Source organism: Egretta garzetta, unplaced genomic scaffold, assembly GCF_000687185.1.
Source record: "Egretta garzetta isolate BGI_Z169 unplaced genomic scaffold, ASM68718v1 scaffold211, whole genome shotgun sequence".
NCBI lineage: Eukaryota > Metazoa > Chordata > Aves > Pelecaniformes > Ardeidae > Egretta > Egretta garzetta.
In genome coordinates this window covers 1,563,696-1,575,423 of record NW_009258673.1, presented here as the reverse complement: position 1 = coordinate 1,575,423, position 11,728 = coordinate 1,563,696, and the positions used below count along the sequence as shown (strand labels likewise).

The following is an 11,728-nucleotide window of genomic DNA, read 5'->3' as shown; positions in this document are numbered from 1 at the left end:
TGCCCGCCGGGGCGCGGGGGACACCCGGGGCACACCTCCCCGGCCAGGTCAGCTCCACGCTCCCTCCCGCCCCCGCCTGTTCTAACCTGGGAGTTTTGTGGTGGTTTTCATTGCAAAAGCACAATTCGTTTTCAAGAAACCGCGTTAAAAGGTCCTGCTGCTGCCCTTAAAACATGGAGAAACTTCCCAAAGCAGTTCGCCGCTGGCTCACCACCATCCTTCCCCTCTCCTGCCCCTTCCAGTCTCAGTTTCCTGGCCGTGAATGAGTTGTGCCTCCAAGTATTGACGAGAGCGGCTCCTTCTTTCTTTCATTTTGAAGATTCAGGGGGGAAAAAAAAAGCCATTTTAATGAAGAAAATCTTCTCATGGCACAATGTAATCACTCATATAGCTCAAAGTTCCATTAAAAGCATATGCTTCAATCTTAAAGCATATCCTAAAATGTGCTTTTTGTTTCCTGGATCTAGGTTTTAGTAAAAACCCATCCCTTGAAGATGGTCACTACAAGGGCTGTCACGCACAGAACACGTACATGACTACTTCAACGCTTACCCCTAGGGAAATATATTCGTCACTGGGGGAAGCTTCTGTTAACATTCTCTGGAATTTCTTGGGCAGTCGCAAAATAACTTGTTTGCAGAAAGGGTGACACTGAAGGAATGCCAGTGCTAGACTGATTTTAATTTTATTTTTTTTTCTCCGTTGCCTTTTTTTGCTTGCATTTGCTCTTCTAGCTGCAAAGTGGGTGATTTCCAGCTTTGGTAAAAACAATTGGGATCCTAGATTTCTCTTTCTGTCCTCTGCCAACTATGTTAGTCTGAGTTGAGAGTATCTCCAGACCTGACAGACTTTGTCTAAGCCATAAACTGGAGGACAGTTAAGTTACCAAGATGAGCTGCAAAACAGAAAGCAGTTCAGCCAGTTCCTGGTGGTCGTCTAGAGAATGGTGTAAGTAAACAGGTATACCATTCCTCTGAATCTGTGTTAGCTCATGAAAACTGGAAGCTGTCACCCATTGCAGAATTGGCTTAGATGTGGGGGTTTTTTGGCACCATATCATCAGCGGACATATTTTCTTATGCTAAAAAGACAATTTTGTTGGCATGCAAACCATTAAGATTTAGACTTATGTACAGGCTGATGTTTATTTCTGTTCTTCCAGGTACTGGTCATATGATATTCTGTATTTTTGGCAATGAAGAAAGGCCCAGTAAGAAAAGCATTATGTAGAAAAACACAGATGTCAGCTTCTCGGACACCTAGTCCAATGTCTCCTGTCAGTTCAAGTACCAGATCGCCATCTCCTCTTAGCCAACAAACATCTCCATCTGCTTGCAAAAGCACGGTGCGGAGGCAGCAACAGCTTGATATTACAGCAGAAGATGTAGAAGCTGCTTTTGAATATAAGTTTCATAAAGGTATTGTATAAATAACTGCTGGTATAACAGTACATACTAAAAGCATAAAAAGCCAATGTTCTGTGAACTGTATGATTAAAGATGTAGGATCTTTTGGAAAGAACCCTGAAAAAATTGCTTTCATCTTTTGGTACTCAAATGTGGAAATGACAGTAGTGAAAGCTGTGTAGAATAATGAGACTTTTACTATTTACATTCTGTGCCTGGGGGTTAGACTGGCAAAGGGAGGTGCATGCTGTGCCTTTTTCAAAGGGCTATACCCACTTACTCTAACATGTCATTACCTGAAAATGCTTCCGGTGTGTTGTTTCCTCTCATCCCTTGTGGGGGGGAATAATTTTCAATGTTTTCCCAGTATTCAGTGTGAAGTAAAAGGCTAATATAAAAATTGCCATTTATTTCACTACTGAGGCTAGTTTCTCTGTTTAATTTCAGATGAAAATGGTGTTAGTCCAGGAGTTAGGTACATTACCGAACCCCTCATCAAAGGTCTGTCAAAACAGGAAAATTTGGCATGTATAAGCTCACTGAACCTTTCTTCCCTGAAGGATGGGGACAAGAAATTTAAGGTAAGTTGTTGAAAATAACCAGTAATTAAACAAAGTTAAAAATTAATTTTGATTTATTTTTTAGTAAAGGTCTAATTTTAAGTGGATGTAAACAGCTATATCCTAACTATGTTAGCCTAGTTCTACAAGCACCTTCTGTTTTAAAAAAAAAAAAAAAAAATAGTCGGTGGAGACTTACGCAAAAGAAGAATATTTGGATTAGTTAGAATGAAGTTTAGAACGCCTTCCATTTGTGTAATTTTTTTTATCTTCTGGGTTGTGCTGGGTTTTGTGTTTGCTGTTAAAAAAAAAACCAAAACCAACCAATTTCCTTTTTGTGTAGATGAGACTGGTCTACTGTAAATTTAAAATCTAGTTTCCCTCTTCCAATGCTATAGGATACTGTACCTAAAGCAGGGGTTTAGACTGCAACAGTGAAACTGTGATTAATAAAATGTTAGGATATTTTGTATTTTTTAATGAATAGGTGGTTGTTAAAAATTTAAATCTGCCTTTCTCTTTTAAAAAAGTAAAAATTAATAAAGTTGCAATGCTAATGGATTAATTTTCTGTTCTATAGTACATAGAAAACTTGGAAAAGTGCTCTAAACTAGAGACACTAAATCTTAGTTACAACCAAATAGAGAAGATTGAGAAGCTGGATAAACTGATGAAGCTGCGTGAACTCAATTTGTCTTGCAACAAAATTGGGTAAGCAGAAACACTAATGGGTTTGGTAAGCCCAGATACAGTAAAACCAATGTTCTCTTATTGTTTGAGTTGTCTCACAGGTATGAACAGTTAAAATTAATTTCCCATCAGTTGTATATCAAGACTAACAGGCTTTGGTGACATCTTCTCAAAAAAATGCAAGCTCTTAGGCATTAGATGGATAAATAGTTCTGGGAGGTGCTGTTAATGTGCCATGGCTGCAGTTAAACTTGTTTTCCTAGGAAACCAAGCCAGAAATGGAAGTTTCCGGATACCATAATGAAGAGTGTACAATAACCCGATTGAATGCATTAAAAATTTAATTAAACTTTAACTGTATATTATTACAGGTAAATACAAGAACTTTTCTTGTAGGAGAGGAAGCTGAGTGGGTTGATCAGGCAGGCTGTAAACTCACTAAATTGCTTTTTCACTTCAACTGTTTTTGAGAGTCTGGTATCTTTTCTGAGTGGTATAGAAATGTTGAAGGGTAGTGGTTCAGGCAATAGCAAAATTCTTTGTTTCCTTTAATTTTTCTGTTAGTGAATTACGATCTTTACATGAGATTGACTTTGCAGTAGAGAAGCTGCGATTTCAGTAGTGAAGTTTCCAATAGGAAGTAAGCAAGACACTAGCATTTCTACATGCTGCATTCTCACTTCCTCTCTCAACAGGAACTGAAAAGGTCAGAGTAGCTTTTATCTACTGCTGTATCTTTTCAGACTTTAGTTATATACAGTTGGTTCCTACTCAAAAACTAGCATGGTCACAAGAGGACATTCTACTGTACTTTGTTATAATGGTCATATCTTTAGATAAATGCCCAAGTAAACTAAAACCTGGTATGTTTTCCTCTTTACCTATATAGTGTTGTAATGAAAATGCTATGAAGTGCAGTTCTGCACACTGTCACTTTACAGTTGATCCTTCCTTTGTATGGAAACATGTATGCAGGTGTGGCGCTCAGAGGCATGGTTTCATGGTGGACTGGGTAGTGTTAGGTTAACGGTTGGACTCTGTGATCTTAAGAGTCTTTTCCAACCTAAGTGATTCTATGATTCTATGAAGAAGAAAAAACAAAACAAAAGAAAAAAAACCCAAAACAACCCACCTTCATTTTGGTTCATCTGTGTCCCATAACATTCTCAGGAGAAGAGGAACAAAATTTCCATATTAAAATGGAATTACCATACATTAAAATAATTTTAATATTAAAAGTAAGAACTGTAAAAGTAAAGGTTTTGCCACAGTGAGCAACAAAGTCTCGCTGTAAAATTGGGGTTTTTTGCCTTCATATAATACTTAGAAGTAAGGTGGTGTAACTTAATTTGAATTGTGACTCCGTGGCAGTAAACAACTGTTTTTGCTAATTTCTTGGATAATAATTATTTGGGAATTTTGCTGTAGCTTATCCATAATGCCTCAGTTACACTGTAAATTTGCTATGCTTCATGGTAAGTTATGTTTTTCTTCTTATTTTCAGTAAAATTGAAGGTATAGAACATATGCAGAATCTGCAAAAGCTGAACCTTGCAGGGAATGAGATTGAGCATATTCCTGTGTGGGTAGGGAAGAAGCTGAGATCCCTGCGCATCCTTAACTTGAAACAGAACAAAGTATCATCAGTAAGTGATTATAGTTAGGAACAGTAATTGTTCAGAGTCTTTTAATGAAGTGAACTGGTACTTTTACTTGAATTGACTTACCCTGAATAATTGCTGAATGTCTTTCCACAAAGTCTGTTGTGAAATACAGCCGTTGTGAGCCTAATAAAGTTGTTCATCAGAAAAAGTCTCCTTCTGTGCCAGGTATTTAAAGCATAAACCTATAGTACGTTGTTCAGGAAATCCTAAGTTCTTGGAAACTTAGGAAAAACTTGGTGAAAATGTGAGGATTTCTGCATGTTACTGGTTGTGTCCCTTATGACAAATTATTATATGGTTTTGGAGACCTGTAAATAATCTATTTGCTTATATTTTGTATTTAGGACATGACTAGATTTACTTCTGTGGTCTGGGTTAATTTCCATGTTTTGCAGCTACAAAAGGGTGTCTATGAAATGAGGTCACTTAATACAGTTCCTGAAGGAATCATTCTACTTAGCAGGAAAGATGAACCAGCTCTGTTTGAGTACTCCCTGTGATAAAAGCTCCTTTTTCTTACGAATAAGTCTGGGGGAATGGAAGGTTATATATATCCACAGACCTTGTTATCTTGAAATTTCCAAGGTCAAGCTTGATGAAATTTGCCCGCTTTGCAGTGTTTTTTTCATAGAAGAAACAATTCGATTGTATGAAGTTACTTTAGTCATAGTACTGTGTATTTTGGTAGGTTTTTAGAAATTCCGCTTTAGCATAAATGTTAAAATAGATCCTTTGAGATAGACCTAACAAAAAACATTCTATACAATCAGAAATTCAGTAGTAGGGGGTTAATTGTTCTTGGAAGGATGTCTAATCATTGTTCCATTTGTCTTTGATTTAGCTCCATGATATAGCTAAACTAAAGCCTCTACAAGATCTGACTTCTCTATTCCTTGCTGATAATCCAGTTGTGAGTCTGCCTCACTACCGCTTGTACACCATATTCCACTTGAGAGCGCTGGAAAACTTGGATGGACAGCCAGTGACAAATCACGACAGGCAGGAAGCTCTGGAGAGGTTTAATTTAGGTAATAGTAATATGTTAGAACTAAAGTGAATGACGCAAAATTTAAGTTTAGAAGGAAAAGATTTTCTAATTGAATTTTTCTATTGTTTTGGTTTTCAGAAGAGATAGAAAAATTAGAGAGAGAGTTGGAAAACACAGTAAAGGAGATGGAAAACCTTAAACTTAACCAGTCCAAAGTGCTCGAGCAACTTCACCATCAAGATGAAGTCAACAAATCATTAAAAGAAAAGACTTTGCAACAGAAACAAAGCTATGAAGACCTGCAAAGGGACCTGGACACCAAAAATGAATTGGTAAGATAGTCACTTGCACTAAGTAAATATTTGGAATAGTTTTCTTGTCAGAAACAGAGTTGTCAATGTGAGAGTTCAAATGGCTGGAGATTTATCTTTAAAATAGAGACAAAACTTAGGCACCTCAACTTTTCAGAGAGTGATTATTCCTTGACCAGTAGTTCTTCAATATTCTTTCTGTGGAAAAAAGTAAGTATATTGAATCAGCAATCAGTATTGCTCTCGTAATTTATGGTTGACAGTAACTTAATTGTTTGTGTCTAGTAATTTGTTTGTTTGTTTAAGATTTTGTCAGTTGATAAAAGGTTAAGTATCCCCTAGCTGCTAAATTGCCCATGTACTGAATCTCCTGCATTGTCCGGACTTTAAAAGTGCTGCTGCAATTAGGGAAAAGATTAAATGCTTTTACAAAAACAAGGTGTTTGTAAAAGTTGTATGTCAGTAATACCCCTTGATTATTATTTTGGGTAATGTCCATTGGTTTACTTGTACTTTTATTCACATCATCCTAAAATCTTCATGTTTGGTAAGTGTCTTTCATTGGTACCTATAAAATGCAAGATTTGTACAGTGGTCCTGAAAACAGTCCTATTGACTTGAGAGTGCTGGGTTGTGAATGACCTGATGGGAACTTATACAGTTTTTATCTTACTTGTTATACTTCTCCTCTAAAATGTTATCCTTCGGAATCTCTATAGCTAGTATTTCTATAGCTATTTCTTCTGTGAACACACACACTAACCAGCAGCCTATTTCTAAAGTGTAGTTTTCAGTATAGTGAGATTTAGCAGCATATATTTTGCGACTTAACCCACTCTTGTCCTTTAGATGACAAACTCTGCTTGCTTCTTTCTTCCTTTAGCTGGTGTATTGGTTTGTCACAGTTCCCTTTCCGCAGAGCCTTTATTCCTCACTAAAGGTAGCCCCACTGTGCTCCTGGGTTGCATGGTTACTTTTATTTCTAGGATTTATTTGCACGTTTGTATAAAGTGTTCCAGTGAGACTTTATGTTCACTGTGAGTTTTGGATACAATTTTCTTGATTTTTCTTTCTTTTTTCTTTCTTTTCTCTGAAACACAGCTAATATTTGCATGACATACCGATTATGAAACTCTTTCTTTAAGCTTTTCCTTTATTCCAGTCTGTTCTATTTCTTTTCCTCCATTAGTCCTGCTTTCCACTGTCTATTGGAGTTTTGCTGCATGTTCTCCCTCAGGTATTCAGTGTGAAAAGTTGATTTTAAAAAGAAATCACATGATGGACCTTTATTGGGAAAAAAAAAAAAACCAAAAAACCTCAAAACTTAATTAGCACAAGATTAAGCTAAAATTAAATGCATAGGCTCTATACAAGTGACAACTGAGATAGTTTGTTTCTTCTGAGTGTTAATAGTTCTCACTGCTCATTAGTAGCAGTAAATACATTCATTATTTGGTGTAGATTTTGCTAAAGGATTGTACCCAAACTATTTTTTATCGTAAATTACTGACAAATTTATCATCAGACCTTTGATGCATGTAAACTTAAAAGGCCTTTCATGTGATCCTGTGTGTTCTATTAATTGTGGGGTTCTCATCTACTCTTAGTCTTGTAATAAACTTGCACTTTGTGATATTCTTGATCCAAAATACACCATCTTAACTTCTGACGTGAGCTTTGTTTCAAAGTTAGTGTCTTTGCCCTGCTGTCTACTGAATTGAAATGTATGTGATAATGATGACTCTTGAATGCATGTAATTTACTTTTTTTTACTGGTTTATTAGTTAAGGCAGAAGACAATGGAGCTAACCCGAGCGTGCCAGAAGCAGTACGAATTGGAGCAGGAACTGGCGTTTTATAAGATTGATGCAAAATTTGAGCCATTAAATTATTTTCCATCAGAGGTAATAATTTTAAAATAATGGATCTTTTCATTGCTGTTTCTTTTGCTTTTCAACTTGGAAAATAGAAAATGTAATAGTTTCTCTAATAGATACTGCTTTATTAAGAGTTAGTAGTTATGAAATATAAAAAATTAATTTCAAAATCGTAAGTTATAAGATTTGAACTAAACTGAATCTATGTGACATTTCATGTGTTGACTATTAGTATGCATGCTTATACACCTAAGTTTTCGCTAAGTAGAGTCAGTGAACAAACCCTTCATTCTTAGTATTAACCAGACAAATGATAGTCCTTTCTTCTGGCTTAATTCTGGAGGCCTTTTCAGTTGGAGAAATTCCACAAACCAGAATATTCTTGAGTTAGATGGTATTAGAATTTCTGTCCTTTTTCTGTTTTGCTTTTTCTCATAGTAGAGCTAACCTCTGCCATACTTGCAAAAAAATTGTAGAGATGCCTGAATGAAAGCAGTCTGCACAAAAAATGGAAAGATCAGTAATCATTAACTACAAATGATTTTTTAAGTTGTGTTTGAGTAAAGTTTAAGTGCAACAATGTAATGGACTAAGTGCAATCTATATTACTGGTTGGTCTAAAATATTAAGAAAAAATCCTCCCTTTAAATATCCACTCGCATTAGTCATTTGCAACAAACTGATCAGACCCCAACTGGGTTTGTTTGCTTTTAATTCCATTATAAAATAACAAGAATGTTCAAGGGTCAGTGTTCAAACAAGACAAGTGTAGTCTATTTTCTTCTAATTGTTCTAATTTCAAATTGGCTTTCCTTTATATGCTTGTTAAGAGAGTTAAATGTATATTATGAGTTGACTGCCACCATATTCCTGAGATAGATGTAAAGACATATTGCTTCATACGTTTCAGGATGTTGAACTTGATCATGTACCTGGTGAAAGCCCATACATTGGTAAGGCCAGGTATAAAAGAAATATGTTTATAGGAGAAGGTTACATTGTTAACAAAGCTCAGCAGGTGGAGATTGGAAAAATGCAACTAGATGAAGAGGACTTCTATAGGAAACCCCAGCTGAAACTGCAGCTCCAAACTCTAGATGAGCTACTAGAGGGTAAAGAAAAAAAGATTAATTCAGGTAAAATCTTATTTTTTTAATCCAATAAAAATGAAAATATGTATATCAATGTAGTTTATTCCACCAATTAAATGCTTGACACATATTTGACATAAGAATAGCAATAATGTGTCAAAGGCTGTATGTGCTGTAATTTCTAAACACTGTACTTGATGTGTTTGAGGTCAAAACTGTTACAGTTTTGTTTCGCTATTGTTCTAAGACAACTCAAGATGAAAGGATTAAATATTGAAAAGACAATGCTGGAGAGGTTTCATATTTGGTGCATTAATTTAACTGTATAAGACTCATTAAAAAAACTCGACATACTTTTTGAGAAGCCAGAATGCATTAGCTTCGATTATTACTGTTTTAAGAAAATGGACTCTCATTGCCATGTTAACAGAAAACATGCGTATTAATGTTATACAGAGTACTATAATGTATTTTGTGGGGTTGTGATGTGGAGTGGTTTTTGTTTTGTTCTGGTTTTTTTGGTCTGCAGCACAAAGAAGATTAGAAGAACTGCAAAGTGCAATAGGAAATGCAGAGCAACAAGTGCTGAAAGTAACAGGGGAACTGCAACAACTGGAGGATGCTCTGGCTCAGAAAAAAGTATGTAAAGAAGTTGCTACATGAATAGCAAGGGAAAGTGTTTGAAGCAGTGTTGGTGTAGAAAATATAACTTTTTCTCCCCGTTCTTTTTTAGAGGGGCCATTGTGCATGTGTAAATCCCTTTGTCATGCATCAGAAAAATCTCACAGGTTTTAGAGGGCTTGTTTATAAATAAGCCGTCAGAATTGTTGTACAATTGACTGCTTCTAAACATGTTCCGTGTGATGCTGGCGATGATTGTTAACTTTCCCCAGAACGCTTTGGAAGAACATAAATACAGACTTGTGTACTGCAAGTGGATAGTTAGGGGTCACTGCATTACACAGCAGGAGACTTGGATTTGAATTTGAACATACCTTCCCGGTTCCAGTAACCATAAGCTTACAGCTCCTTAAAGGCTTCATAGACAGAGGAGAAAGTAACAGTAATAAGCAGTCACAAAGTCATAAGCAGTGCTGAGGACATGGCATACGTACATGTTCATGAGAAAGGAAATTTTACCTGAACCTCTTAATATAATTGTATGGATTGAATATATTCTGATTTAACAGAAAAGGCCTTTCAGGAAGGATTGTCACTTTGTAGGTTTAGTTGTGCAATTAATAATAAGCAATGTAGCTACATAATTGGCAGCAAGAATTAATTTAAAAACATTCATCAGCATTAAACTAAAATTGTATCATTTGTTTCTTCAACAACTGTCATAAATTATTGCTATTTTTAGTCTTAAAATCAATGACCAGGATCTTCCATATTTTAACTTAAGAAGTCATAACTGTGGGAGGGGGGAAAAAAAGACATTCCAGATGACAGTCTTGTATAAGGCTGCAAGAAGGAATTATACAAGAGACTTTTGACGTCTTGTTTGAAAACAAAGCACTTGGGATGATGGTCAAAATGAGGGTTCTGGCATTTTCCTACTATGGCAGACTAATGTTATAAAACTTCCAGTTACTGTAAGCAAACTCTCTTTCTATCTCTAACTCTTTTAGAGAAAATCCTGTGAGTTTTTGTTTTCTTAAGAAAATAAAGAAGATTCAAAACAATGAATAGATCATTTTTAGGCAACCTGTTAGGCTAAACTAGCAGTCTGATAAAACTTGAAAAAACTTTCTGGATCAGCTTTGTATTTCCAGTTAAACTGTTTTACCCAACCTCCTAATGCTGTCTCCAGATGTCGCAGGCCAACAAGGAAGATCTTGAACAGCAATTGAGTGAAAAGATACAAATCCTGCACCAGCTACGCAAGGAAACTTTAGAACTGGAAAAACAAATGGAGAAACAGAAAAGAGAAATAGGGAAAAAGCAGAAAGAGCTTGAAGACTTGCAGAGTTCTCTTGCTTCTGTAAATCCCGAAGATGCAAGGCATGTAAGTGAAACGGCAATCTGAAGTTGTTACGTACTGCATCTATTTGTGTACTGAGAAATGTAGCAAAGGCTGCTGTAACAGATTACCATCCAGTTGTGCCTATGTCATGAATTATATGTTCTTTTGCTATTTATCAATTTCTTTAGCTGTTATCATTTGAAAAAGATACAACTCCTCACAACTTAAAAAAACCAAAAACCCCCCAACTTTGGTAGAACACTCGGGCAACTGATTTTAAATGCAGTTGCTGTACAGCACATTAAGAATCAGATCTTTATACTTGTCAAAAACATGTGATGCAGAGCCTTGGAGACAACTTCTGTGTAAGAAATCCTTAATGCATCTTTTTGTAGAACGTGGCCTTACGGATTTGTAAAGGTCTGTGTAGCTGCTGTGGTCCTGCTTTGTCAGAGAGCTCTAGCATTGGCACAAAAGCCTGTTTGCAAGAAGTCAGCCTAGAAAACCTGTCTGAAGTAGCAGAGGTGGCTGACCCGGCCCAACGGGTGACGCTTAGATTCATATTGCAGCCCGTGAACTGCAGACAGCTGACGGCAGCAGCAGCTTTGGCTTTACACTGTAGTCCAGCATCCTAAAAGTAGAATCAATTTTCAATAAATAGTTCTAATTCTGAAAAGCTTTATTCTGCTTTTTAGTGGGGACTAATGCCCTTTCGCTGCTGTCACATACGGTCCTGCCATTACTGATAATTAACAAGGTCTCAGAGGTGCATGTTGCAGGGTTGGGGCAAAGCTGGGTGCACCAAGAGGAGCTCGAGCTCGATAGTCTCATTTTTTTGCTCTCCGGGGAAATGAGACTTTATTTCTGAGTTATTAACAGTGTTCAGGTACAGCAAACGTTTATGGGAAATTCTATATTAAAACAAAATGGAATTACTTCTTTAATAGTGTTTTTAAAAAGCTTATGTCTTTTTAAATGAGGGCTTTTCAGGCCAGCTCGATGCTTTTAAGTGTACCGAGAAAGACGCCGCTTGGCTCGCCTTCAGCCGAGGCCTGCAAGAACTTTTGAAAAATGCATTTTATTCTTTTTTTTTTTTTTTTTACTGCTTTGAAAATGATGCTTGAGTTTAAAAAAAGAAAGGGGTGATAAAGAAGCAGTCCCCCCTTGTCAGCCCC

The 11,728-nt window shown here is 36.5% G+C and overlaps 1 protein-coding gene across 1 annotated transcript in view; it reads left to right on the top strand.

Moving 5' to 3' along the window:
- Positions 1-899: 899 nt before the first annotated feature.
- The window catches only part of CNTRL (centriolin), a 35,107-nt gene continuing 24,278 nt past the window's right edge, over positions 900-11,728 (top strand). Inside the window, exons 1-11 of the mRNA XM_035888608.1 lie at positions 900-948; positions 1,163-1,418; positions 1,854-1,987; positions 2,547-2,677; positions 4,161-4,302; positions 5,162-5,348; positions 5,447-5,640; positions 7,404-7,523; positions 8,407-8,632; positions 9,117-9,226; positions 10,401-10,595. Of these exons, the coding sequence (XP_035744501.1) occupies positions 1,196-1,418; positions 1,854-1,987; positions 2,547-2,677; positions 4,161-4,302; positions 5,162-5,348; positions 5,447-5,640; positions 7,404-7,523; positions 8,407-8,632; positions 9,117-9,226; positions 10,401-10,595 (1,662 nt within the window). The 5' untranslated portion in view covers positions 900-948; positions 1,163-1,195. The remainder of the gene's footprint in view (positions 949-1,162; positions 1,419-1,853; positions 1,988-2,546; positions 2,678-4,160; positions 4,303-5,161; positions 5,349-5,446; positions 5,641-7,403; positions 7,524-8,406; positions 8,633-9,116; positions 9,227-10,400; positions 10,596-11,728) is intronic.